Raw genomic sequence first — 27978 nt, forward strand, 5'->3', positions numbered from 1 at the left:
CCACGCAAAAACACATCGCTTGGTGAGCGAAAAAAACCCGCCATCTGCTGGTTAAGACAGATTTGGGTCTAGTTTATACCTCTCGCTTCGTTTCTTCCTCTCTGTTCAGACCCGCATACACAGGGATCCCTCCCGACTTGAAGAGCAAGTCAGAGGACAGTACTTTACAGCCGGGTCGTCAACATGACTTCCATCTTTTGAATGGATGTCTTTAAAAAAAAAATATATATGTCTGATGAATAGTAGACCTGCTACGTTTTACGAGGGAAGAGATTGACCAAACTAAACCAACATTCACTGGGTGCGGCATCGTTTTGCCTCCCACAGGGGTGATCGATCGGGCGCTTCTTCTGTGGTAGCAGTTAGCTCGCAGCCGCTTGTCTGGTGTGACTCCATTCATTCACAGCGGCGGCGAAGATGGTGGACCCGGCGGAATGCACCATCAAAGTGATGTGCCGTTTCAGACCATTGAACAAGTCAGAGGTGGAGAGAGGGGATAAGTACATACCCAAGTTTACAGGGGAGGATCAAGTGTCTATCTCGGTGAGTTGGCGTTCAAACACGGCAAACATTGGCCTACGAAAACAGTCCCCGGCCTTTGTAACGTTAGCTAGCTTAAGCACTAACTAGCTAGCTAACGTTAGCTTGCAAGGGCACTTTGTTTACCCCTTCTCATAATACCTAGCCATATTGACGTATCACATTCAAATAGCTACAATTTCGCATGAATCTCGAATCGATTCACAACACATGACGCCCGCAACACCATTAAGCGCCAGCTAACGTTAACTCCGCTAGCTAGCTACTGTTTGTCTTGCTGTCTAATTTGAACTAGCAGCTAAAGTAAGTTATGTCCGCGGCCTACTTTTATTCATTGACTGCAATTTAAAGAAGTGTAACTAGCTTAGGAGGGGATGGCCGAACAACTGATTTGGCTATCAATCCTGTATCAACTCTCAGCCCTATTTTCGAAGTTGGCTACCTACTTATAATCGCACAAATGTGTATGTAACTACCCGTCCCTTGTGCGGTATTGAGTAGCTAGTTACTAACGTTAGCTACCTAGGGATAGCCACGTCGCAGATGCCATCGCCTTTTTTGTTTTACCTTTATTTAACTAGGCAAGTCAGTTAACAACCTATTCTTATTTTCAATGACGGCCTAGGAATATTGGGTGCCTGTTCAGGGGCAGAACGACAGATTTGTACCTTGTCAGCTCGGGGGTTTGAACTTGTAACCTTCCGGTTACTAGTCCAACGCTCTAACCACTAAGCTACCCTGCCTCATTGACAGCTGTCATTTTTTGGGCGTATCGAATGGTTTAACTAACTAGGCCCGACAATTTACTACAAATGTAATTTCCACATAACTGACTTCAGATACGGTAGCATAGAGCCGGTGCTTTGTTCTGGAATAACAATTTGAGGTGCAATACTAGGATAGAAAACTTGGAGTCAGGTGATCTCACCTGCTCAGTACACTACCCCACCCCTTCCATGGCCTTGTAAAAAGGAAAAGGACAACGACCATAACTGCTGGGACAACCTTTATGGACTTCTACGTTTTAATAACTTACCACAATAAAACCCCAAACACTTCCCTCAATTCTGTAGCCTAATGATGTTTGTTTCATAAATGATAAACTGTTTTTTAACATTTCCCAAAGAGATGTGGGTGAATGGAGGTTGAAAACTGGAGAAAGAAGTCCCAACAACAGTGTTAACTGTACTGTAGAAGCCAAGGGTGTGGCATCTGGTCATAGTGACTGAATACACATTTGTTATGTCATGTGGTTAGGAACAAAACTTTTGGCCCCAAGCATAACATATGATCCACAGCAGCTTAACTTTCTTCATCTTTGAAATATAAATTATCAGGCTTATTTATACTAAACTAAGAAATAATATTTTCCTTGTCTTTCCTATCTCTCTGGAAGCGGAAACCATGTGTCTTAATGACACCCTATTCCCTATATAGTGCACTACTTTTGACTGGGGCCATACCCAATATAGAGCATGGGGTGCTGGGCGCAATGTGTCCCACAACATTCCTCCCTATGAGCGAGACAGAGAGAGACTTATGTTGTCATTGGCACATTCTATGGCACATTCTATTTTACAGTGTAACTGGGAACAGTTGAATGGATGGATGAGGGGTGTGGTGTTTTTATGGGGGAGGGATGTCATGTCATTTGAGTAGGCAGTGACTACTGGAAACATTTCTTTGTCCAGATTTCTTTTAATAGAAGCTCACTATGCTTAGTCTACTTCCTAGTACATCCACCCAGACCTCAGGGTATGAGGCCCAAATGGCACACTATTCCCTACTTTTGACTGGGTCTCTGGTCAAAAGTAGGGTTGGACCCACTAGTAGCATTAGCAAGGGTGGACATCCCTGGGCAGGATACATCTTTTGTTGGTGTTGACCAGTCTCTGCCTTCGCGTTCATTTGAATAACATTGGCCTCTTTAACCTTTTGTGAGATGTCCAGCTACTGCCACAGGGTAACCTATAATCCCATTGGCAACCCTAGTGTTACCCATGGCAAGACTACCAAAATACTGTGCATCAGTCATGGCCCATAGACTGACCCTGATGTGCTGGAAGATTGGGGTGTGTGTGTGGCTTACCTAAAACCTGACATTCCAGCTGTTTCTATCAGTCAGCATCACGCTCATTCTAGTTCAACAACCTTACTCTTCTCTGCTAGGAGCGATGGATTGTGCTTTTCAGAGAAGCAAGCACACAGAGACAAATTGGCCAGTTTATAGTCCAGTAATGGAGGACAGCAGGGAGACTGGTATAGTATTAGATCCACAATCTAAGAGGTTGGCTGGCTGCAGGCATTGGCAGGAATCAAAACTGTGGAATAAGCTGTGTCACAAATGGCACCGTATTCCCTACATAGTGCACTACTTATGACCAGAGCCCTGAGGATAGGGTGCCATTTTTGTCGCAGTATTGTACTACTTATGACCAGAGCAAGAGGGATAGGGTGCCATTTGGGACACTGACATATAAAAGCCTGTGTCAGTCTGATGATGAAGTAATTTCCTTTATGGGTTGTTCCATCTCATTTCAGCAAGCCATGACACTCACTATCTCAGATTGTTCTAAAATCATTTTTGTAGTTAGAAATGGATAAGATTAGCATTCCTGCAACATTATTTTGTTATTTTGCGTTAGCTTGATTTCTCAGAGATCAAATTGTAACGGATTCCATCCAAATTGCCAATTTTAATGTATAGGATTCATATAATATTACCGAACAGCTGATTTGTACCACACTTTTTTATTCTAACAATGAGCAAGACATGAGGAATCCAAATAAATGGTCAAAGCCATGTGACATCCTACATCCTGTTAGTTCCATGTTCTGACCACTAGACGGTGCTGTTCCTGCTATTAGGTGAACTTTTTTAAAGAATCCCGCACCCGCAATGTTGTTAAAGGGATAGTTCAACCAAATTACAAAATTACACTTGTTTCCTTAACCTCTAAGCAGTTTATGGACAAAGTAGGACAGGAACCCATGATTTGGTTTTGTTTACCCCTCCACTGTTTTACAAATCCAATGTGTGGTATCGATATTAGCATTTCCGTGCTTCATATCCACATCCTCTAAGTAATATCATTGAGTTACACAATACATATTTACATACTTTGGATAATTTGGACATGAAGTGTCAAAATGCTAATATAGATACCATTGACTTGCATTGGATTTGTGCCACAAATGCTAAAAAGGTAACATTTAAAATGGTGGACAACAAAATCAAAGCATGGATTGCTGACATAAGGAAACCAACATGTCATTTGGGTGAACTATCCTTTTAACATGGGGGGGTCATACTTAAGTAAATTATCATACTTAAGTAAAGATAACTTAATAGAAAATGACCCCAAAAATTGTCAGACTCCAGTCACCCAAGTCAGACTGTTCTCCCTGTTACCGCACAGCAAGCAGTACCAGAGCGCCAAGTCTAGGACCAAAAGGCTCCTTAACAGCTTCTACCCCCAAGCCATAAAACAGACTACTGAGCAATTAATCAATTTGCCACCCAGACTATTTACATTGCCCCTCCCCCCACTGTAGCTCTGCCTGAAGCTCAGTATAATTGATATGCTTTTTGTTCTACTTCTTTAGTACTTCTTCCTCTTTAGAATGGCTCTGTTTGGTGCCAGCCCAGGAGAATCAAGTAAAATCAAGTCAGTGTCCCAAATGGCATCCTATTCCTTATGTAGTGCACTATGGGCCCTGGTCAAAAGTAGCACACTACATAAAGAATAGGGTGCCATTTGGGACAGCAACCAAGGCTTCCTAATAGAATGGTGCAACCCATCACTACTACCATATAAGCCTAGTCCTTGGCTGGCATTTTGGTGGTGCTCACAGGCACATAGTCAGAGTGATCATTCAGAATGAGGACACCACACGTCGGTGTCAAGGCAGCAGAACCATAGATAAAGATTATTTTGGCAGTGCTCAGTTATACACAGTCCATAGCAGCACAACACAAAGGCTGTGTCCCGATTCTCCACCCTTCTCCTGAAGTGTGCCCTTGCACACGTTCCGTCATGGATTTAAAAGCATTGGATTGGTTCAAGCATTGGCTGGAGAGAGTTTCCACCATTGTTATTCCATGTGAGAAAGTGTACAAGTGCACGCTTCGGGAAAAGGGGGAGAATCAGAATGCAAACAAAGATTCGGATCGAGGTCGTCAGACTATTCCTAGGGTTGTAGATGGAGGAACTGTAGTGGATAATTTAGTCCTACTCAGACTAGTCTCAGATTAGACGTATCATAGTAAATGTAAATCCGGGTCACTCAAATTAGGATTATATGTTACATTTGGTATGGTTACATCAAACAGAAGGTAACTTAAGGCAAAAACAAAAGTACGGCTGCTGGCTCGGGGTGGACATATAATGTGAACGTCTAGCAACCCAAAGGTTGCTTGTATGAATCTCATCACGAACAACTTTAGCCTTTTAGCTACTTTGCAACTACTTAGCATTTTGGCTAACTCCTTAACCAAACTCCTAACCTTAACACATAGAGCTAGCTAATGTTAGCGTTAGCCACCTAGCCAATGTTAGCAACAACAAATTGGAATTTGTAACATATATAGTTTGCAAATTCGTGACACTGTACGTTTTAGAAAATTTGTAACATTTGTACAAATTTCCATTTGTTTTATATAATATGAGATGGAGTGTCTCGGATTTATACAGAATAATACGAAGTGCTCGGAGACCACGTTGCTGCTCTAACACCATCACTCACACAGAGCGATACAGTATGAATGTCAGCAGCACACAACTTTTCATCAAAAATAACCTTACAGGTTGTTTCCAATTATGCTGGCAGATAACCTATGAACATAATGTTACCCACAAGGAAAGCTTCTGTAGGTTTTAATTCCCAAACTGTTTTCGCTACTGCACTGTAGTTTGAGTATTCCATTTTATTTTCCCATACTCTTTAATGACTTTCATTTGGCCAAGGAAAGTAGACATTTTCTCTTTCAATGCACAGTTTTTTTTTAAAGTAGGCTAACTCAATTAAAACATTTGTTCTCAGAACAAGGTAAAGTAAGCTTCTAGAGGTCCCGCCTATACAATGATAGAGGGAACGCTGTGTCATCCTCAAGAACTCCTTCTGATGTACGCTGTAATGATTGATATTGGCTGCTGCTGTCAAATGAAGAGCCTGAAGTGCCCTGCTGATCAGTTGCCAGTCAGTAAAGCAGAGACGCAGAGGGAGGATGCTGATGTTTCTTAGCTGTCTCTGGCCCTTTGTCACACTGAGAAGGGGAAAGGCCAGGGCTACATCCCAAATGGCACCTTATTCCCTATATGGTGCACTACTTTAGACCAGGTCCCATCCAATGCACTGTATAAGGAATAGGCTGCCATTTGGGATTCAGCCTTGGTCTAGTGTGCAGTGGATCTCTTTACAAAGGAGTCCATTAGTGGACACAAACCTAATTTTGAAAAGGCTGTGTTTGGACTGAGTTGGTCTGGTGGTGAATACCGTATACTGTGGTGTTTCTCATTGACCTGCTGGGACAGCTAATGTAATCTCTTGTGCCTGTTTTGAATACCTGTCTACCGGTATTTCAATTGTTGGTTGATTTGTTCATTACAGAATAATGGTCATTGGTCAGGTACTAAAATGGAGGTCAAATGTCTTATATATATATATATATATGCCTGGGTAGTAGGCCTATACAATATACACATCTTGTATAACAGGTCAAGAGGCTATATCAGTAGACCTATGCTACCACAGAAAATGGGCCTCAAGGAAATGTCAACATTATAACACGTTTCTGTTTGGACATTTTCCCTCGTCACTTTTCTTGTCATTCTTGCCATTCTTGTACAAATATACTCTCGGTATCCTTTGTTGCTGATTCACTTGTACCTATTGTCCTACAGGGTAAACCGTTCATGTTTGACCGAGTGTTCGGGTCCAATACGACACAGGAGCAGATGTACAAAGCCTCTGCTCAAAAGATAGTTAAAGGTAAGGAAGGATGGATCCAGCGTGTCTTCAGGTAGCTAGCTCTGGTGCTGTGCTAGCAGTGTGAACCTTTTGGCAGTTTTAAAGTGATGCTTTTAATACGTTCTCCATGTATTTTCCCTCTGTACACAGATGTGCTTGATGGCTACAACGGGACTATATTTGCCTTTGGGCAGACATCGTCTGGAAAAACGCACACCATGGAGGTGAGTGAAAGGCCTATACAATACATGCGTAATGCGTTTGGTCAAAGGTCAAATGCTTTCATCCAGCATTGGGGTCAATTCCATTTCAATTCAGTCACATCAGGAAGACAACAAATTTCAATTCCACATGTTTTCCTCATAGAAGGGTCATAAGTAATATTGGAATTGGAATTTAAGTGTATATATATAGTAAGTGTACTTCCTGATATGACGGTATTGAAACGGAATTGACTCCAACCCTGCTTTCAACTGTTCTATGATTGACGGGAACCTGTCTGTGTCCTGTAAAGGGTAGCCTCCATGACCCGGATGGTATGGGGATCATCCCCAGAATAGTCCAGGACATCTTCAACTACATCTACTCCATGGATGAGAACCTAGAGTTCCATATCAAGGTATGGAGCACTTCAACCACACAGCTGGCCTCAAGTCCAGTTCGCAATAGAAGCACATTTAAAAAAAAAAAACCTATGACCGAGTACATTCTGCCCGTCCGTCCCTCGCTCGGCGCCGATTAGCTAGTTATTCCATATCGGCTACATAATACTAATAAAAAAAGACTGCACAGCAGGATTGTTTCTAATCAGAGGTTTCTCTGTTGCAGGTTTCATATTTTGAGATTTACCTGGACAGGATCAAGGACCTACTGGATGGTATGTACTGTGTGTTGTGGCACAGCAGGCATCCTCATTTGACCATTCTGGAGATATATAGTGCCTTCAGAAAGTATTCATACCCCTTTGACTTATTCCATATTTTGTTGTCTTACAGCCTGAATTCTAAATGGATTTAAATGGATTTGAAATACAGAAATGTATTCACACCCATAAGTCAATACTTGTTTATCAGCTTTGCACATCTGGATTTGTGGATTTTCTCCCATTCTTCTTTGCAGATTTCCTTAAGCTCTGTTACGTTATATGGGAAGCGGTGGTGAACAGAAATCTTCAAGTGTTTCCACAGATTTTCAATGTGATTCAAGTCTAGTCTTTGGCTGGGCCGTTCAAGGGCTTTCACATTTTTGTTCTGAAGCCGTTTCAGCGTTGCTTTGGTTGTATGCTTGGGGTCATTGTCCTGTTGGAACTTAAATATTCACCCCCAGTCTAAGGTCGTTTGCACTCCGAAGCAGGTTCCCATTAGGTATTTGCCTATATTTGGCACCGTTCATTGTTTGCTTTATCCTTACCATTCTTCTCGTATCTGCCGCTGAAACGCATCCCCATAGCATGATGCTGACATTGCTATGCTTCACGGTAAGAATTGTGTTAGATTGGTGATGAGCTGTGCCTGGATTTCTCATTTGAGGCCGAAAAGTAATCGTTTTTCTCTCATTAGACCACAGAATCCTTTGCTTTATGCTCTCTCACATGCCTTTTTGCAAACTCCAGGCATGCTGTCTTGCCTTTTTCTCAGGAGTGGCTTCTGTCTGGCCACTCCCATAAAGCCCAGATTGGGGAAGTGCTGTAGAGACTGTTTTCCTTCTGGCAGGTTCTCCTGGATTAGCCAAGGAACTCTAGTTCTGACAATTTGGTCAGATGGTCAGCTCTAGGCATAGTATGGGTAGTTACATATCTTTTTCAATTTACCAATTATTTAATATTTAAAACATACAATATACTCGCAGTGAAGCCTCTAAACAACTACATCACATTAATAATCTCAGACTCTCATCCAAAGCGACACACAGGAGCAACCAGGGTCAACGCCCTGTTCAAGGGCACGTTGACAGATCCTCCCACAAGGTCAAAAACAGGGACCCGAACCAGCCATCTATCAGCCACCAGCCCAAGCTCTACCCAATTTCGCGGTATCCAATTGGTAGTAAGTCTTGTCTCATCGCTGCAACTCCCGTACGGACTTGGGAGAGGCGAAGTTTGAGAGCCGTGTCACCCCCGAAACCCAACCAAGCCGCACTGCTTCTTGATACAATGCCCAACCCGGAAGCCAGCCGCACCAATGTGTCGGAGGAAATAACGTACACCTGGCGACCGTGTCAGCATGCACTGTGCCCGGCCCGCCACAGGAGTCGCTAGTGCGCGATGGGACAAGGACATCCAGAAACAGGCTACCTGAGGGCAATACCAAAATAAATGGTCTATTGATTCTGTATCCTCACAACAATCTGCAGAGCTGCGATGATTGTATGCCTCAAATATTCAACATTTTGTTGTTGGCAAGAATTCTATATAATAATTTTAGCTGAAAAGCATGAAGTCTTACATTTTGCGTTGTTTTATATATCAACGCATACACCCTGTACCATGGAATCGGTACATCAAAAATCTCTTCCCAACTATTTTGCAATCTGTATGGTACAGCTGTCAACATCCTGGTCCTCAAATTAAACTGCTATACTTTCCTATTTTTACTCCTCTGCCAGTTTTGATCCTTTTATATTGGGCAGACAGACCCAGTTCGCTGCCACCTGCTGCCTCCGTTTGTGTGGTAATGCAGTAATCAATTGGTTGTAATTTTTGATTGAGCAGACCTTCCCATACAATTCTGATAACTCCGTGAAAGACAAAATACCCATATTTCCCATAAATACAGGTCTTTTATCAATCAGCACATTTGAGGTCAGCCATAATAATTGTTGTTATATAAGTTCCATCTTTTCAGGGAGATGAAATTGAAATGATAAGTGATTGATGATTTCATCGTCACTCTGTTCCTTGCCTGAGGCTGCACAGCTGTTCTCTGATTTCAGAATTTTGTATTTACTAATATGTAAAAAATGAGTTGCGATTTAGAATGGCCCATTGTCAAATGTGCAGGGGGAAAAAAGACGTAATCTGTATCCACTCGATTAGCGAATATAGGCTGCACTCAGGTAACCTAGGTGTCAAAGCGTTGGGCCAGTAATCGGAAGGTTGCTGGATCGAATCTCCGAGCTGACAATGTAAAAATGTGTCATTCTGCCCCTGAGCAAGGCAGTTAACCCACTGTTCCCCGGGCGCCGAAGACATGTCGATTAAGGGAGCCCCCCGCACCTCTCTGATTCAGAGGGGTTGGATTAATGCGGAAGACACATTTCTGTTGAATATATTCAGATGGACAACTGGCTAGGTATGCCCCCCCCTTTTCTGCTGGAAAACCATTATTTCACTCCACACACAAACCACTGTTTGAGGAGCATGCTATTCGGCCCAAACTCTGTATGCCCATTATCTACTCCCCCAGAGCCAGATGAACTCGTGGATACCATTTGTATGTCCCTGTGTCCAATATGAAGGAAGTTAGAGGTTGTTTTGCGAGTCAATGCTAACTAGCATTAGTACAATACTTGGAATTTATGCTAGCAGATACCCATAGACTTCGTCATTGCGCTAGCTAGCAATTGCGCTAGTCATGTAGAGTCCGATGAATGTAGTAGATTTTCATTACATTTTTTTATTTTACCTTTATTTAACTAGTCAAGTCGGTTAAGAAGAAATTCATATTTTACAATGACGGCCTACCCCGGCCAAACCCTCCCCTAACACGGACGACACTGGGCCAATGGGACTCCTGATCATGGCCGGTTGTGATACAGCCCGGCATCGAACAAGGGTCTGTAGTGATGCCTCTAGCACTGAGATGCAGTGACTTAGACCGCTGCGCCATTCGGGAGCAAGTAGATAAAGGGCCTCCGATGCCAAGTATCCCTTTAAATGCAGGCACTTGCCTGGTGATGATTCCTTCTTACAACGTTAATCAACAACCTGAAATAACTGCAATAATAAAATATTTTTTCTTTCTTTTTTTTCTTTCTTTGCAGTAACAAAGAACAACCTGTCTGTACATGAGGATAAGAACAGGGTGCCCTATGTCAAGGTGAGGCACAGGTCAAGTGAACCAAACCATCTATAATGGTACCATAGATTCATGAAGGTTTGGTCAGGGGGATAAATCGATGAGACAGTTCAGTAGATGAAGAGAATGATGGATTGCCTATAGATCAATTGGAAGAATGGTTGTGGGTCACATGGCACCCAATTCCATTTGTAGTGCACTACTTTTGATATATGGGTGCTGGTCAGAAGTAGTGCACTATAGGGAATAGGGTGCTATTTCGATTGCGTTGTTTGGAGAAAGTTAAAGGACTTACAATACCGATTTAACTTCCGGATTGTCCGCGACTTTAATGCCAATGTTAACAAAAAATGTATCCATAATCGCCTCTTTGTCTATGAACGTCTACCATGTCATAAATTAAATAGTTGTTCCTTGGTTCTCTGTGTGTCCCTAGGGGTGTACCGAGCGCTTTGTGTGCAGCCCCGACGAGGTCATGGATACTATTGACGAGGGCAAATCCAACCGGCACGTTGCCGTCACAAGTGAGTCAGTCCAACACAGTCCCTGCTGCTTCTCATGGGTTCATCATCCTCCTCAATGGATCTCCTGATCAACCAAGACAATCTCACACAGCAGTGTCAGGCTACGTCCTAAATGGCACCCTATTCCCTTGATTGTGACTACTTTTGACCAGGGCCCATAAGGGGATAGGGTACCATTTGGGGTGTAAAATATAGTGTGCCATTTGGGATGCAATTACACATCCATTACATAATTAGGGCCGGGAGTTTTTCTGACCAGGAACCAGGAAAAACTGTAGACCCTAGTTATGAATAAATATTGCTGTTGGCATTAGATTTGTGTGTTAACGTGTGTGTGTGTGTGTGTGTTCCAGACATGAACGAGCACAGCTCCAGAAGTCATAGTATCTTCCAGATCAATGTGAAGCAGGAAAACACTGCTACAGAGCAGAAACTCAGCGGCAAGCTCTACCTTGTCGATTTGGCCGGGAGCGAAAAAGTACGTCTCCATCTTGTTTTTCTCTCTGTGCCTTCCTTCCTCTGTGCCTGTGTTCCGATCATTCACCCTTTTTCAGAAGTGTGTTTTTGCATAGATTTTCTAATGGCTGTAACACACTCCAGTCTGTGGTTACGTCAGTCCTATGCTTTTAAATGCACGACTCTGAGATTGCATGGTGACACTTGTGGAAAATCAGGACGTAGCATAAGCCAAAGATTATCAACTATGTTCGGCCTCTGGCATTTTTTCTCTCTTTTCTTTTCTTGAGTGGATGGTTAGGGTTCCGGAACACAAATACAAATAATTTGTGGACTACAAATTGACAACAAGAAGCCCAAACAGATATAATACTTGACTGAAACATAATCCTTTCAAACCCTGCTTACATTTCATATACAGTCTATCTCTCTATTATGCTTGGGAATACTTTGGAACAGATTTCCAATCACTCGGCTGATTTGCAGGCGTTTATACAGTCCTATGTCCAACAATAAACATTAAATACCATTTTTTTTTCAACTTGTGGGGCAAAATAAAATCGCCCCGCGGGCTTCCAGTTGGGCTACCCTGGCCATAAACTTTTCTTTCTCTCTGTCTACTTTTCCTCTGTTTCCTCCCTTTTCTTATCTCCAATCTTAGTGTTCAAGTTCATCACATTCACTTTTGCGCAACGCCTGCTTTCTCCTACTGGCACTGTACATATAGCCTAACACGCTGCTATTGATTTGAGCATTTGGTCACAATTAACTAACTAGCCGACCACATCGAAGGCCATGGATCAAGATCCTGTCCATGGGGTGTACTTGTACGTCAAGCTGCAGAAATAGGTGATGGGCTTCTGCCCTATAGGCTGTTCTGGCTTGGACAAGGCCACGTACTTGTACCACCACATCTTGGATCGCCTCGAGTGTTCAGCACATCTGTTACTCATTACTCACACGACAACAGCAGTAATCTGTTTATTATTAATCTGATGATAATCCATAGGGTGGCATTAAGATCAAGCAAAGCCATTGACATGCATTGTGGCCCTCTTTCATAATCAGTTTTTGTTACATCAATGTTTGTTGTGGTCTCCTGTATTTTCTTTGTTAAGACTAGTGTGTTTTGGCAGCATTATCTACCTTAATCAGATATGGGCTGTGAAGCAAAATGGCACCGTATACCCTACATAGTGCACATGGCACCCTCAGTGTTTCCCTAGGATTTGTGGGGTACCTTTCTTTAGTAGGACTGTGAGAAGATCACTTCTGGGGACTTTTTAAAAGCACATCACACTCAAATGCTTGAAAATGTAATTATGTTGACACCATCTGAAATGTAATTTGATGGTAGCTGCTGCACTGTAGGGAGATGAGGAGCAAGTGGTGGCTGTTACGCTCGTGGCTCTTAGTTGCGCCACTGCTCACTCATTTTGCAACAAATATTATTTTTAATTTGTCACTCTGACCTTAAAGGGATAGTGTGAGATTTTGGCAGTTAAGCCCTTTTTCTGCTTACCTAGCGTTGGGCCAGTAAAGGTCGCTGACAAACAGTTATTGGTCTACGGGGGTGGCTCTACACATCCTATTGGCCAATCGTAAATATCTTCAAACTTGTTTCCTAACACCCACACGATCAAACTGAGCATTTCAAGGGCTGAAGGAGGCTGAGGGAAATAAATTGTGAAAAATATATTTTGGATTTATTTTAATGAAATAAAAAGTGATTTGTTAGACATTGTGATTTAAACATACAATTATGATGACTGCATGGGGGATTTAATAATAACAAATATATATTTTGAGTGACTGCAGGTGATGCTGCTAAATGAATATAGGGGACACACTGGCACCCTTTTCCCTATTAATTATATATATCCATAGATATATCTCTCGTGTACCACTAAATCGGAAATAGGATGCCATTTAGGATGCAACCATATTTATCTTAGAATTTTCTGATCTAATATGAACTCAAGTGATACGCTCTTGTACTAGTGTTGTCATGAGGGTGGATTGTGTGGTGGATTGTGATCTCCTAAGTGTGTGTGTGTGTGTAGGTGGGTAAAACTGGAGCGGAGGGTGCGGTGCTGGAAGAAGCTAAAAACATCAACAAGTCCCTGTCTGCACTGGGCAACGTCATCTCTGCTCTGGCTGAAGGCTCGGTGAGATGACCGTAACGCTTCACTCGGCTCCCTTGGTGCTGGGGAGAATGATTGCGTCCCAAATGGCACCCTATCCCTTATGTAGTGTACTTCTTTTGAAAAGTTGTGCAGTATATAGGGAGTAGGGTGCCATTTGGGACTCGGATGTCAACAAACAGCTGTTTTAGCAGTAGGGGAGGAGATGGAGTACATATTGGATGAGGACATTTTGGAATAGGGTGGTGGGGTAAATATGCATGTGTCGAGCACAAAAGCACCATAACAATCTTGCCGTAAGTCACAGCTGCTGCACTTATAAAATGTATGTTTTCAGTACATGAGCCAATGAGTTGGCTAGATGGCACACACAGATCTGGGACCAGGCTTTAATGTATTACCCTCCAGGAGAAAGCGATTAGTACTGTGGTCCTTCTGTGGCTCAGTTGGTAGAGCATGGCGCTTGTAACGCCAGGGTAGTGGGTTCGATTCCGGGACCACCCATACGTAGAATGTATGCACACATGACTGTAAGTCGCTTTGGATAAAAGCGTCAGCTAAATGGCATATATTATATTATATATTATTGTAGATTGACTGTGAAGCTCATGCCGCTCTCCCCCCTCCTCTCTCCAGACCTATGTCCCATACAGAGACAGTAAGATGACCCGTATCCTGCAGGACTCTCTGGGTGGTAACTGTAGGACCACCATGGTCATCTGTGCCTCACCTTCTGCCTACAACGAGGCTGAGACCAAGTCCACACTGATGTTCGGACAGAGGTACGCTCTCAGCCCCTGGACTGTATATTTTATTTGGTTACTGTACCCCAATAACATTTTAATCTGTCTGGACTACCCCCTCTATACAACTGATCATTGGGCCTATGTTCTCCGGTCATGGCTAGAAGGCATCCAGCTTTTGTCAAATTGACCCATTACACCTCTTTGTTTAGGATAATTCATGTAGCAGGTTTGGAGAATTAAGTTAGGGTTAGCTAAAATGCAAAAAAACAAACATTTTCTTTTACATATGACAAAAGCTGGATACCATCTTGCCATGACCATGTTCTTCTGAGTCTTCCAAAGCACCCTTGTGTGGTGTACAATGCTGTAAATCTGTAAATGACCCAGAATCAATAGTGTTAGTCAGTCAATGGACGGAAGTGTTATAAATGTCAATTGAATGAAGGTACCACAGAATTAAATATAATTATTGGTTCTCTATGCTTAGTATGATGTTAGCAATGGCATGAATGCACTGCTATATGCTTTGAGTGGTCGGAAGTGGTTGACTTGTCAAACGCACTCCCACTCTGAAAGGTAACCGTTGTGTTACCTCAGAGCAAAGACCATTAAGAACACAGTGTGTCTGAATGTGGAGCTGACAGCAGAACAGTGGAAGAAGAAGTATGAAAGAGAAAAGGCAAAGAACACGACCTTGAGGAGCACCGTCACCTGGCTGGAGAACGAACTCAACCGCTGGAGAAACGGTGAGAGAAAAATAAGTAGTTATTCAGTTGGTGTTCGAGGATAATTGATTATATCATGAATAGGTTTGAACAGGGTTGTGTTCATTAGTGCACTGCACACCGTAGCTAAATTTTTGCAACGGAAATCACGTTTAGAGTAAACAGTTTTTGTTGCAATAACACATAGGACCCAGAAAATGGTCTGCTTGTTGAGTAGATACTACAGAAGCTGTCTTTCTTCTCGAACCAGGGCCTAAAATGTACTTTAAGGTCCACCAGCCACTGTGGTAAATAGATTTTTTTTTAAATCTACCAGCCACTCATATCTTTTAGCAGCCCAAATATTTTTTTGCCATAATAAAAAAAATGCAATTAAAATAAACAGATTATGCTTTGTAATGTTTCTAAAACATGACATGTATTTTATGTAATATGGTATATTGCTACATTTTATTACCTTTTTCGGGACCCTAGTCTTTTAACCAAAATATCAGATGAGAATAAAATGTTTAACTGCCCCTTTAAGGGGGGGTTACTGTGGTAACAGGGCCACTTGAGTCCTAAAGTTGAAAAACAACCGAACTTGTGAACATGTGCTCATTATTAACTTTACTTTTTACTTGCGAATGTAATGGTTGTATTGTAGAGCACTGCAAATTCACCACCCGCAAACATGACTGGTAAAATAGATATTCTGACGCACCAATACCTAAATCTACCGGCATTTGGCATGTGTTAATTTTTCCCTCCCCCTCTCCCTTCATCCCGCCATCCCCCTGTGCTGCCTCCTGTAGGTGAGAGTGTACCGGTGGAGGAGCAGTTTGACAAGGAGAAGGCTAATGCTGAGGTCCAGGCTCTAGACAACGTGGTGAATAATGAAAAGATGACCCCCTCGCCCAGCATCCCAGGGGTTAAACTGACTGACGCAGAGAAAGAGAAGTGCGAGGCTGAGCTGTCTAAACTCTACAAGCAGCTGGATGATAAGGTAAGGGAGCAGAGCATCACACTGCAACCCTAGGGTGCCATAAAGATTTCAATGACGTAGTCATTTCAAATATGTTTTACTGACGATATAGGTTTTCCTTGATAACACTTTGGTCTCAAAAACACCTCTCTCTCCCCCCTCCTTTCTCTCTCTCTCCCCTCCTTACTCTCTCTCCCCCTTCCTTTATCACTCGCTCTTCTCTCTCCCTCCAACAGGATGATGAGATCAACCAGCAGAGCCAGCTGGCAGAGAAACTGAAGCAGCAGATGCTGGACCAGGAGGAGGTGAACCCCCCCTATTTTGCACCCCCTGCTGTGCATTTTCTGCCCCCCTGCTGGGCCATTCTGTGAACTAGGCCATCAATCTGCCTGTATAGGCTCATCAGGGCCCAGAGATGGGGTCAAGCTGTTAGCTGACTGTTCACCCAGACACAGCTGGGTTAAAGAGGCACCTCTCAGCCTGCTGCTCATCCTGGCGAGAATCTGACATCCTAAAGCATGAAACACAATGAGAATCTCACTACCGATAGACTTCCGATATGTACTTATCACAGTGGGAGACCCTCCCTTCTCTTGCCTGAATGAAAGCGGTACCTGCTGCATGCTGACCCGTTAGCGATGAACCTACCGATTCTACTTGTGGAACCGCAATGCTTGTCAGTTGCCAACATCTTGTCTTTGCTTTATGGGGGTTTGTGCTCTTTGGTTTGGTCAAAGTACACAGATGCCATGCACAAAATGCTAAGTACTTCCTCCAAACTAGCTAACCACTGTAGCTAGTATTGACATAATTAAATCACAATGGATTAGCTAGTTTCCATGAAACAGCTGCCTGTTAGTGTAGTGTCCTTAGCTTGCTAGCTTTGTACAAAGTAGCAACATTAGTGCAGATAGCTTGGAATCTAGACCAATGCGCATGGATAGCGCTACTGCCACCTTCTGGTTTGGAGTATTTTAACAAGGCTGAGTGGCTGATGACTTCCAAGGTCTTTGCGGTGTGAACACGAGATTGACTGCTGACACTCAATCGTTTGACAATCCTACGATGCTTCTGAGCTTTAACACTCTCAACTCAGCCTTCAGTACACTGGATTGTAATTACAGATGAATGTTCAGAATGAGTAGGAACTTATTAATTGTTACCCCCAGGCCTGGGTTGTGTTCAGTAGGGCACATAGCATAATGTTCTGCAACAGAAAGCATACATCCATCTTATTGGCCAAGTTAATACCTATTGGACAAGTTAATACCTCCCACCTACCTGTTTCAAAATGTTTTCTCCCTACTGAAAACTCTGTTTCTTCTCCAGCTGCTGGCCTCGTCACGTCGTGACCACGACAACCTGCAGGTGGAGCTGAACCGTCTGCAGTCTGAAAATGAGGCGTCCAAGGAGGAGGTGAAGGAGGTGCTTCAGGCCCTGGAGGAGCTGGCTGTTAACTACGACCAGAAGAGTCAGGAGGTGGAAAACAAGACCAAGGAGTTTGAGGCTCTCAGTGAGGAGCTCAACCAGAAATCGGTTGGTTTAATTTTAAGTTACACGTTACACAATGTTACGGGTTGGAAATTTGATAACTTTTATTTTAAAAAAGGAGAAAAAACAACGTCATTCACAAACTAAACTCAACTTTGTTGATCACTATGTGCCAACTATTGCAGGTACAGAATATTTTTAAAAATATATATATATATATATTTTAATTTACCCTTTATTTCATTAGGCAAGTCAGTTAAGAACAAATTCTTATTTACAATGTAGGCCTACCCCGGCCAAACCCTAACGACACTGGGCCAACTCCTATGGGACTCCCAATCACGGCCGGTTGTGATACAGCCTGGAATTGAACCAGGGTCTGTAGTGACGCCTCTAGCACTGAGATGCAGTGTGTTAGACCGCTGCACCACTCAGAAGCCCTTTAAAGAAATAGATATATGGAAAAAAATGAATGAAAATATGGTATGAACTGAACAGGAAATTCTAGGAATTTATAGATTGTACCTGTAACCCTGATTAATCTATTAACAATGTCATTGATTAGCTCGTCCACCCAGCTAGTGTCCCAGGTCAGCTGTTGAATCATTAAGTCCCTGATTAGAAGAAAATAACAAAAACCATAAGTGTTTTGGCCCTCCAGGCATGGAGTTGAATACTGTGTAGGAGTTCACTGCATTGTGAACAAAGTTGGTTGGCATTTTGTGAAATCAACCTGTCCTGTTTGTCCTCCTCAGAGTATCCTGGTGTCCATTGACTCTGAGCTGCAGAAGCTGAAGGAGATGACCAACCACCAGAAGAAGAGGGTAACGGAAATGATGTCATCGTTGCTCAAAGACCTGGTAGAGATAGGCATCGCCGTGGGCAGCAACGACATCAAGGTACACATCATTCAGTGCCACACCAGCCAGTCATGGAATGGAAGCCCAGGATTGGGATACTTTTGGGAGGGGGGAGCCTGTGTGGCTCTTATGTACCATTTAACCTCATCGCAAACCATACCTAACCTCATCCCAAACTTACGTAACCTCCTCCTAAGCTATGCATTAGTTAAACTGTCTGATGCATGTCTTTTGCACGGTGACATTTGAGTCTAACATTTGTGCATTTCCTCGCTTTCTCCCCCTCCCAGCAACATGAGGGCAGTGGTCTGATAGACGAGGAGTTTACGGTGGCTCGTCTGTACATCAGTAAGATGAAGTCGGAGGTGAAGACCATGGTGAAACGCAGCAAACAGCTGGAGAGCACCCAGGCCGAGAGCAACCAGAAGATGGACGAGAACGAGAAGGAGCTGGCCGCCTGTCAGCTACGCATCTCCCAGGTAACCATCGTTGACGTCACCTGGAACAGAGGGCTCGGGGAGTGTGTCACTGGGTGGCTGTCACTCAAATTCAATTCAATCACGTCTATTTCAATTGATTGAATGAAAAGCAATGAGGAAAATTTGGATTGGGAATGTGATTACAGTTTACCTCCTGAATTGACTGAATTAAATGGAATCGACCCCAACCCTGGTTCCATTTATTGCTACCTTTTCACATTCTCTCGCTGTCTCTTCAAGCACGAGGCTAAGATCAAGTCCCTGACGGAGTACCTTCAGAACGTGGAGCAGAAGAAGAGACAGCTGGAGGAGAACGTTGACTCTCTGAACGAGGAGCTGGTCAAGATCAGCACTCAGGGTGACTACAATTTTTACATTTTTTAAAATAATTTATTCGTCCTTTATTCAAATAGGAAGATCCCTCTTAACCGAGGAAGACCTGTCCCCAAGATGGCACATCACACATTCGTTATTGAACTGTGTATTTTATATATTATTTTTACAAACCGGACGGACATATTTGGCTAGAGGTTGACACCCAGCTTTTCAACAGAAGGGCTTGACATTCAGGTAAATTTGCTAGTAGCACACCCGGGTCAGTGCCAACTGAAAGCTACTGTGCCGGGGTCAAGATCTGACAGGAAAACAAATGATTTGTTCATAATTTTAGGTGATTTTATCTTTAATTTCTGGACTGAGCAAGTAGCCTATACAGGGTTCATACAGACATTAGTATGTCAAATTCAAGGACTTTCAAGGACTATTTCAAGTACTTCATTGTAATTTTCAATGACCTACATTTTATATTTAATTGTTGTAATACCACTAAGAATAATACTTTCTTTAATAGGCCTATCCAATGGCATTATGCATTGACATTCACATTATTTTTTACATGCTAAAATATGTCAGAATGTGGGCATTGCCTTACTAAATAGACAGCATGCTCCCGACACAAACGTTCTAATGAAGCCTGTCCATGTGGTAGATGGTCACTCGCCATTTGAGATGTTATTTTATCATGTTTTCAAATGAAAGCGACCAAAAAAAAGTGTTCCTTTTATAATAGAAGGCTTTGTATGGAAAACCAAGTCGAATGTTAGCTTTAATGTCATCTTGCTCATAATAACCGCAACAGGTCAGCGCGACACCCTTCAATAGAAATGGCGGGAAACAAAGGAAAGCTGCTACATATTGCCGTTTCGAGGTCCTGAAATGAAATCACAGAATAATTATACTGAACAAAAATACAAACGCAACATGCAACAATTTCAACGGTTTTGCTGAGTTACAGTTAATTTAAGGAAATCAGTACATGTGAAAAAAAGTATATTTATTTGGCCCTAATCTATGGTTTCACATGACTGGGCAGAGGCACAACCATGGGTGGGCCTGGGAGCGCGTAGGCACACACACTGGGGAGCCAGACTCGGCCAATCAGAATAGTTTTTTTTCCCCACAAAAGGGATTACAGAAGGAATTACTCCTCAGTTTCATCAACTATCAAGGTGGCTGGTCTCAGATGATTCCACAGGTGAAAAAGTCGGACGTGGACGTTCTGGCCTGGCGTAGGTACACGTGGTTGTGAGGCCGGTTGAACGTACTGCCAAATTCTCTAAAACAATGTTGGAGGCGGCTTATGGTAGAGAAATTAACATTTAAATTATCTGGCAACAGTTCTGTTGGATATTCCTGCAGTCAGCATGTCAATTGCACGCTCCCTCAACACTTGAGACATCTGTCAATTGCACGCTCCCTCAACACTTGAGACATCTGTCAATTGCACGCTCCCTCAACACTTGAGACATCTGTCAATTGCACGCTCCTTTAACACTTGAGACATCTGTCAATTGCACGCTCCCTCAACACTTGAGACATCTGTCAATTGCACGCTCCCTCAACACTTGAGACATCTGTCAATTGCACGCTCCCTCAACACTTGAGACATCTGATTGCACGCTCCCTCAACACTTGAGACATCTGTCAATTGCACGCTCCCTCAACACTTGAGACATCTGTCAATTGCACGCTCCCTCAACACTTGAGACATCTGTCAATTGCACGCTCCCTCAACACTTGAGACATCTGTCAATTGCACGCTCCTTTAACACTTGAGACATCTGTGGCATTGTGCTGTGACAACTGCACATTTTAGAGTGGCCTTTTTAAAATTGTCCCCAGTACAAGGTGCACCTGTGTAATGGTCATGCTTTTAATCCGCTTCTTGATATGCCACACCTGTCAGGTGGATGGATTATCTTGGTAAAGGAGAAATGCTCGCTACCAGGGATGTTAACAAATTTGCGCACAATTTAAGACAAATAAGCTTCTTGTGCATTTGTAACATTTCTGGGATTTTTTTTGTTTCAGCTCATGGAACATGGCACCAACACTTTACATGTTGCGTTTTATATTTTTGTTTAGTATATATTGGAGCTGCAGAACTTCTAAATCGGCTACCATAACTTCAATGCCTTTTTCAAGGACCAAATAGCCTAGAGAAAATGTGTGATTTTCAAGGTAGGCTATTCCAAGATGACTAAATTGCGCATCGCAAATATTCAACCAATATTTTGAACTTTTTAAATACCTGGCTTGCGTTCTTGCCTTAGTATTTACTGGTATATATCATAACATCTTTCCTGCACCCTACCGCTGTCAGGTCTTCGGTGAGCTGCTCCACACAACAACCAGCTGTTTGAGAGCTGTACACTCTCTGCCCGACAGATTATAGGCTATATGTGTGCAGTGCCCTTGTGATAAATAATCGGAATAGCAAACAGCTTCGGGAATCCATCTGTTTTTGAATACATTTTATAGCTTATAATATAATAATAATATAATATATGCCATTTAGCAGACGCTTTTATCCAAAGCGACTTACTTAGATTATAGATGGCATTATTACAATATTTTTTTTCACTAGCTCGATCGGACTACGGACAGGGATGATCAACTGGCCCGGGGGGTTTCCCCAAACCTTCCCGGGCAAGCGGGCTGCCCTGTATGTCGAGCCCTGAACAGTATATCACTATCTAGTGGTGAAATGATTGCTGACACGCATCTACTTTTCTCCCCTCACAGAGAAAGTCCAGGCTATGGAGAAGGAGAACGAGGTCCAAACTGCCACTGAAGTAAAGGTATGACCAACAGTGGATTTCTCCTGAGGCTATTCTTTCCTCACTTGATAACTGGTTATTGATATTATTCTAACTTTTTGTGTTTGTAATCAGTTGTATTTGTCAAGATTCTCCACGATTGTATATTTGATTCCTGTATGGGATAAATATACCAAATATATATCTTTAGTAAAAAAAAAAAGTCTATTATATTGTGTTGATACTTAGTTGTAATATATTTGTCGGTCACTACCTGTATATGTGTCTGTTGTTCATAGGAGGCAGTTGAGCATCAGATCCAGTCTCACCGTGAGGCCCATCAGAAACAGATCAGCAGCCTGAGAGACGAGCTGGACAGCAAGGAGAAACTCATCACTGAGCTGCAGGAGTAAGGGAACACGCGCACATTAAATCCTTGAGGCCCATTGGACACATGGAACAACTGTTATTTTCTAGTTAGATTCTGTCTCACTGTGTCTGTATCTGTCTCTCTCCAGTCTGAACCAAGAGATCGTGCTGGAGCAGAAGCGTCTGAGGGTGGAACACGAGAAGCTCAAGTCCACCGACCAGGAGAAGAGCCGCAAGCTGCACGAGCTCACGTGCGTAAACACCCATCCGGTTGCCATCGTACACACACAATCAATATTCACACACTATCATTTGTCCTTAGCTGATTTCGCTGCATAAATGAGAAGAAATAAATGACTGTCTGCAGCCATATGAACAATGGTGACGTGGCAATGGGGAATCACCGATCTGGTTGTGTGTGTGTGTGTTACAGGGTGATGCAGGACAGGAGAGAGCAGGCCAGACAAGACTTGAAGGGACTGGAGGAGACTGTGGCTAAGGAGCTCCAGACCCTACACAATCTCAGAAAGCTGTTTGTTCAGGACCTGGCTACCAGAGTCAAGAAGGTAAAGCACACTGAGTTAGCTTTTTTACAAGCGAGAGATGCAACCCCCCATATTAGCATTTTAGAAAGACCTAGAAGGAACCATATGAATCAGTTACTTTATCAGCCCTGTGTAATGAACAGCATTCATGTAATATTGCCCTTACATTGCACAGTACCATCATCACCGGGACAGTGCGGGATCCATGTTCAAATCCAATTTGATGTTGCATGCACCGAATACAACGGGTGTAGACATTTCCGTTAAATAAAACTGTTCCCTTCTAATCCTGGCCTGATGCGCCTGTTACCCTGTTGAATGTTTAATGATCCTCCGCACCAGACAAAAGAGGGAGGCTTTGGTAACTAGGTCAGCCTGAAGTTCTCTTCTTCAAAGGTGAAGATTTAAATAAGATGCTGTCTCTGTGTCCCAAATGACGCCCTATTCTCTTTTATAGTGGACTGCTTTTGACCAGGGCTCATAGGCTCCAAGGTAGTGCGCTATATAGGGAATAGGGTGCCATTCGGGACGCACCTGCTATGCTGCTGTGATTCAGAGACTATTATGAGGTTCTTCACCAACCCTCGGGCTTCAGGCTCTAGCTGGCTCACATAGATAAGATGGAGAGGAGAGAACGCGTGACCCTGGATCACATCAATAAGTTAGATTAAAAGTCCTATTTATCAGCTCTGAGTCACAAATGTGATATTTGTGGTATTTGTGATGGTACCAACATTCCGACCTTGAAAGTCTATGGGTCAGTGAAAGGCATATTAATGTGGTATATTAATTTACTGCTTCCCAGTGCTCATTTCAAACTTTGTACTTGTGGCTTTATTGGTGCCTTTCACAGAAAATGGAGAAGCGCGTGTCTCATAAATGATAAATACATGGAGAGTGAATGATACATGTGCTGTAAAACAAAATGTTCAGTAATGTATGTTTTCTGCAGAGTGCTGAGATGGACTCTGATGATACAGGGGGCAGTGCTGCTCAGAAACAGAAGATCTCCTTTCTGGAGAACAACCTGGAACAGCTTACAAAAGTCCACAAACAGGTAAACAAACGCATACATCTGATGTTATGAGTTCTTCCATGGCAGAGAAGTATCCTGCTATGACTGAATGGTATGGTTCACTAAAGTCAGTAAGCAGGTACAGACCACACAATTAGAATGAGTAGAATGCACTTCCCCATTCATTTCAACGATGCCGTAATGGAATGTATGCCTGTTCATTCTGTGGCACAGATCAGAGCCCTTTATTGTAATGGAAGGCTCTGTTACAGACATGCCAAATTATTCCAAGATACAAGTACTCTTCTGTCAACACAAATGTGTCGTCACACGTCGAAAAGATACCAAGGACAACTGCAATGTGACTGAAGGAAAGAACAAATGAGAATTAGTGAAACCTGTATGTTTGGTCCCTGTCTATTTCGCTCACTCACTACACCCCCCCATCCAGCTGGTGCGTGATAATGCCGACCTGCGCTGTGAGCTTCCTAAACTGGAGAAGCGCCTGCGTGCTACAGCAGAGCGGGTCAAGGCCCTGGAGTCTGCCCTGAAGGAGGCCAAAGAGAACGCTGCACGTGACCGCAAACGTTACCAGCTGGAGGTGGACCGCATCAAGGAGGCCGTCAGGGCTAAGAACATGGCCAGGAGGGGCCACTCGGCTCAGATCGGTGAGGAGCGAGCACACACAGGCATAAACACATGTATTCATACACACACAGTCATTCATATTCACACACACAGGCATAAACACATGTATTCATACACACACAGTCATTCATATTCACACACACAGGCATAAACACATGTATTCATACACACACATTCATTCATATTCACACACACAGGCATAAACGCATGTATTCATACACACACAGTCATTCATATTCACACACACAGGCATAAACACATGTATTCATACACACACAGTCATTCATATTCACACACACTGATTTTAAAAGTTTAACGCTCGTTTTTTCCCCCCGGAGAGATCTGTCCTTCTATAAATACACTTACATTACAGTTTGGTCTTTTCAGACGCTAAATAGTGATGCCAATAGTGTTCCTTTGATGGTATGTAAACTTTGCTGTGCCTCTGTCCTCCCCAGCCAAACCTATCCGGCCTGGCCAGCCTCCTGTGGCATCCCCCACCCACCCCAACGTCAACCGGACTGGGCTCTTCAACAACCAGCCCACCGCCATCAGAGGAGGAGGGGCCACGCAATGAAGGAACGAGAAGTAAGTCTAGGCCTCTCAGAAGACTTTACTGAGCCAGTTCGCTTGGGTAGAAAATATTTTGAAACTGTGAGGCACTACCTGAATTTGTCCAATAAGAACACAGATACTCGTTTTCCGTTGCTAACAGATTTACTACTGAACACGACCCTGTTTTTTTATAGACCAGCCAAAGCTTAAACAAGTCTTGCTTTTCCTCCACTCATTTTGTCTTCTGTCTCTCTTTCTCCTTCAGTTGCTGAAGAAGATAAACATATTCACAGTCATACTAAGATGCAAAGATCACCCACAGGAGCTGGCATTCCACTACACAGAACTTGTCACATGACATGGGACGATTCTTCCAGTATCAACGTTTATAATCCAGATGAAATAGACACAGGCTGTACAGTTATTTTTCCTGATCCTTTTTGTTTGAATGAAATTGATTTCCTTACAAAACAAAAGACAAAGATCAAACGATAGAATAAAAGTGCGATCTTGGCGCCTGGCGACATGAACAACATGTAACTAATAACGCGTACTCATAGCTCTTCCATTTTATCTGTCGCACAGCAGTGTGTCCATTAATGTCCTAAAAGGTTTTAGTCTGCACTTTGCCACGTTGAATGTATGTTGTCGCAGGTTCTCCCCCCCAAAAAATATAAGATTTTTTTTTTTTTTTAAAGACAAAGTTTGGAAAATCTGCTGAGAAGCATCCTAGCCTGATTATCCATGTACAGTATATCATCAAATTAACCCTGCTGTCTAGATTAAAATAAGCTTTATCAAAGGTATACAAATACACTACTGTCCTCTATTGTACAGTTAGATTGAGCACTGACATTTTTACTTTCTCTTTGACGTTTGTTTCTTACGGGGCTAAAATGCTGTAGTAGAACACGTCTTCCGGACCATGCACTTGTGATTGACAGAAAATGACTCTCAAATGGCACCCTGTTCTCTTTCTAATGCACTACAAGAGCTTGGTCAAAAGTAGTGCACTAAATGGGGAATAGGGTGCCATTTGAGATGAATCTTGTTGGATAGGACAACTGTGAGGCGAATGGCAAAAAGTTAGATTTTTTTTCACATTGGAAAATGAAGCTGCTTCAGTGTCACACCTATCGAAGTCCAAGCTATTCAGTCCATGTTAACATACTGTATGGTGACATTTTATAATGGTTGAACTGCAATGTTCCCTATCAATGTATATCAATACCAGCACATGCAAGTGCTTCGTATCCCCTTTGATAAAATTGAAGAAATGCAACACGTCTTGTCCTAGTGATGTCAATGTTATCACTGAAGAGAGAAGTGCCGTCAGTGGAAAGATTACTTCTCGGACCACAAAAAGATTATGCTCGACTGTCCTGATGAATTTGTCAAGTTTATGATGTGTCACTATGCCAGCGTATCCCTCTACTTCGCCTATCATAAGGACATGTTAGATAATGCTCTATATCGAAGATGACGTTTAAACAAATGTTCTCCGGCAAAAATATAGAAATGGGTTTTTATTTAACTTTTTTTCCCTCCCTTCCCCCCTCATTGGTTAGTGTGTAGTAGTTTGTGTGAGAACTTGTATGAGCCCCTCACTTTAGCCCAATCATGAGTTTCATAGTGTCTTGTTTCTGTGCCTACTGCCTGTGTAGTTGTGTGGTTTGGGCATACATTTGAGTGATTCTGTTTTTCCTCTCTGTATTCAACTTTTTTCATCGGTGTCTGAATCTGTCCTCAAAATTCTTCAGCAGCCCAACTTTTTCATTTTATGACTCTGCACACCTGCCTCTTGTATGCAGGGGTTAGCTTGGGGGGACTGGTGAATTGGGATCTGCGTCAACACTCACATGCCCAAACTAGCCAATGCATTGCTTCATTCTAAGTAACCTTGTCTCCTTCTAATTGTGTCTAGTTAACAAGATTACATTCTAAGTGGGATGCTAATGTGGATGTAGGAACGGAGCCTGTCTTGTCCACGCAGTCACCAATCTTCATAACACCATCCTCCCCTAGCTACAGTCGATAGATGGCATCTGAGTTATTTATTGGTGTGTAGGCAGGATGAAAGCTTTAGATGCTGCCATTTTTTTTTAAACTACCTAAATTGTTTTTTTGTTTACCGTTATTGATTTGACTATTTTGTATCCCCCATTGCTTAGAAAATGAAATGATCCAAAACATTGTCCTTCCTTCCCAATACTGTGTAAAACTGAAGCATCTGCGAAGACTGTCTGGTATAGCCCAGTGCTGTACAGACCTGACTATAGTGAGTGCAATATGGATCAGTTATTGTGAAGAAGGTTTAAGGTGAGGGAGTGGGAACCTGCATTATAAAAAAAAAAAAGTAAAACAAACTAAAACTAACGAATCAGTCTCCTGACTTTTGGTTTGTCGTGTGTGATATTTGAAATTTAGCCTGAAGCACTTTTTGAAATGTATCTTGGATTACAACTCTTTAAGTGTCATAACTGTACCTGCCATAAAGGACTGCTCAAATACCGATTCTGCTCCTTTTCTGCAAAAGGAAAAACACATAAGCGAAGCATAACCGGAGTTGTTCTGTCTTTGGTTTGTAAACTAATAATCAAATGATTGTCTGAGAACTTGTGGTCTGGCCAGGTTACGATGGTCGGCACTGTCTGTGTATGATGCAAATTGTGTGTGTATATTTTATATATAACCCTAGGGAGATCAATGCATTGCAGTGTTCTGCACATCCATCGTTATCCTCAAGTGCTTTCTGTAGCCTTGGTTCCCAAGATTTTACCCTAGAGTTGAAACCAATAAAGTCTCAAAAGAGAGAAGTCCGTGCACTGCTTAC

At 42.7% G+C, this 27978-nt stretch overlaps 1 protein-coding gene across 1 annotated transcript; it reads left to right on the forward strand.

Moving 5' to 3' along the window:
* The first annotated feature begins 8 nt into the window (after positions 1-8).
* On the forward strand, positions 9-27961 carry LOC118361561 (kinesin-1 heavy chain-like). The gene is made up of 25 exons (XM_035741582.2): positions 9-543; positions 6444-6531; positions 6661-6734; positions 7025-7129; positions 7339-7387; positions 10492-10547; positions 10963-11050; positions 11404-11528; positions 13570-13674; positions 14287-14432; positions 14994-15142; positions 15916-16106; positions 16322-16390; positions 17415-17621; positions 18332-18475; positions 18727-18915; positions 19156-19273; positions 22000-22055; positions 22313-22422; positions 22532-22633; positions 22816-22948; positions 23880-23984; positions 24394-24610; positions 25049-25178; positions 25411-27961. The coding sequence occupies exons 1-24, from the start codon at positions 418-420 to the stop codon at positions 25165-25167; spliced, it is 2871 nt and encodes a 956-aa protein (XP_035597475.1). The 5' UTR covers positions 9-417; the 3' UTR covers positions 25168-25178; positions 25411-27961.
* Positions 27962-27978: the final 17 nt, after the last annotated feature.

This window comes from Oncorhynchus keta, chromosome 28 (genome assembly GCF_023373465.1).
Source record: "Oncorhynchus keta strain PuntledgeMale-10-30-2019 chromosome 28, Oket_V2, whole genome shotgun sequence".
NCBI lineage: Eukaryota > Metazoa > Chordata > Actinopteri > Salmoniformes > Salmonidae > Oncorhynchus > Oncorhynchus keta.

Coding starts and splice junctions, on each gene's coding strand:
- LOC118361561 (XM_035741582.2), top strand. CDS start 418: ATGGTGGACCCGGCGGAATGCACCATCAAAGTGATGTGCCGTTTCAGA. Junction 544..6,443: donor AGGATCAAGTGTCTATCTCG/GTGAGTTGGCGT, acceptor ATTGTCCTACAG/GGTAAACCGTTCATGTTTGA. Junction 19,274..21,999: donor GGTCAAGATCAGCACTCAGG/GTGACTACAATT, acceptor CTCCCCTCACAG/AGAAAGTCCAGGCTATGGAG.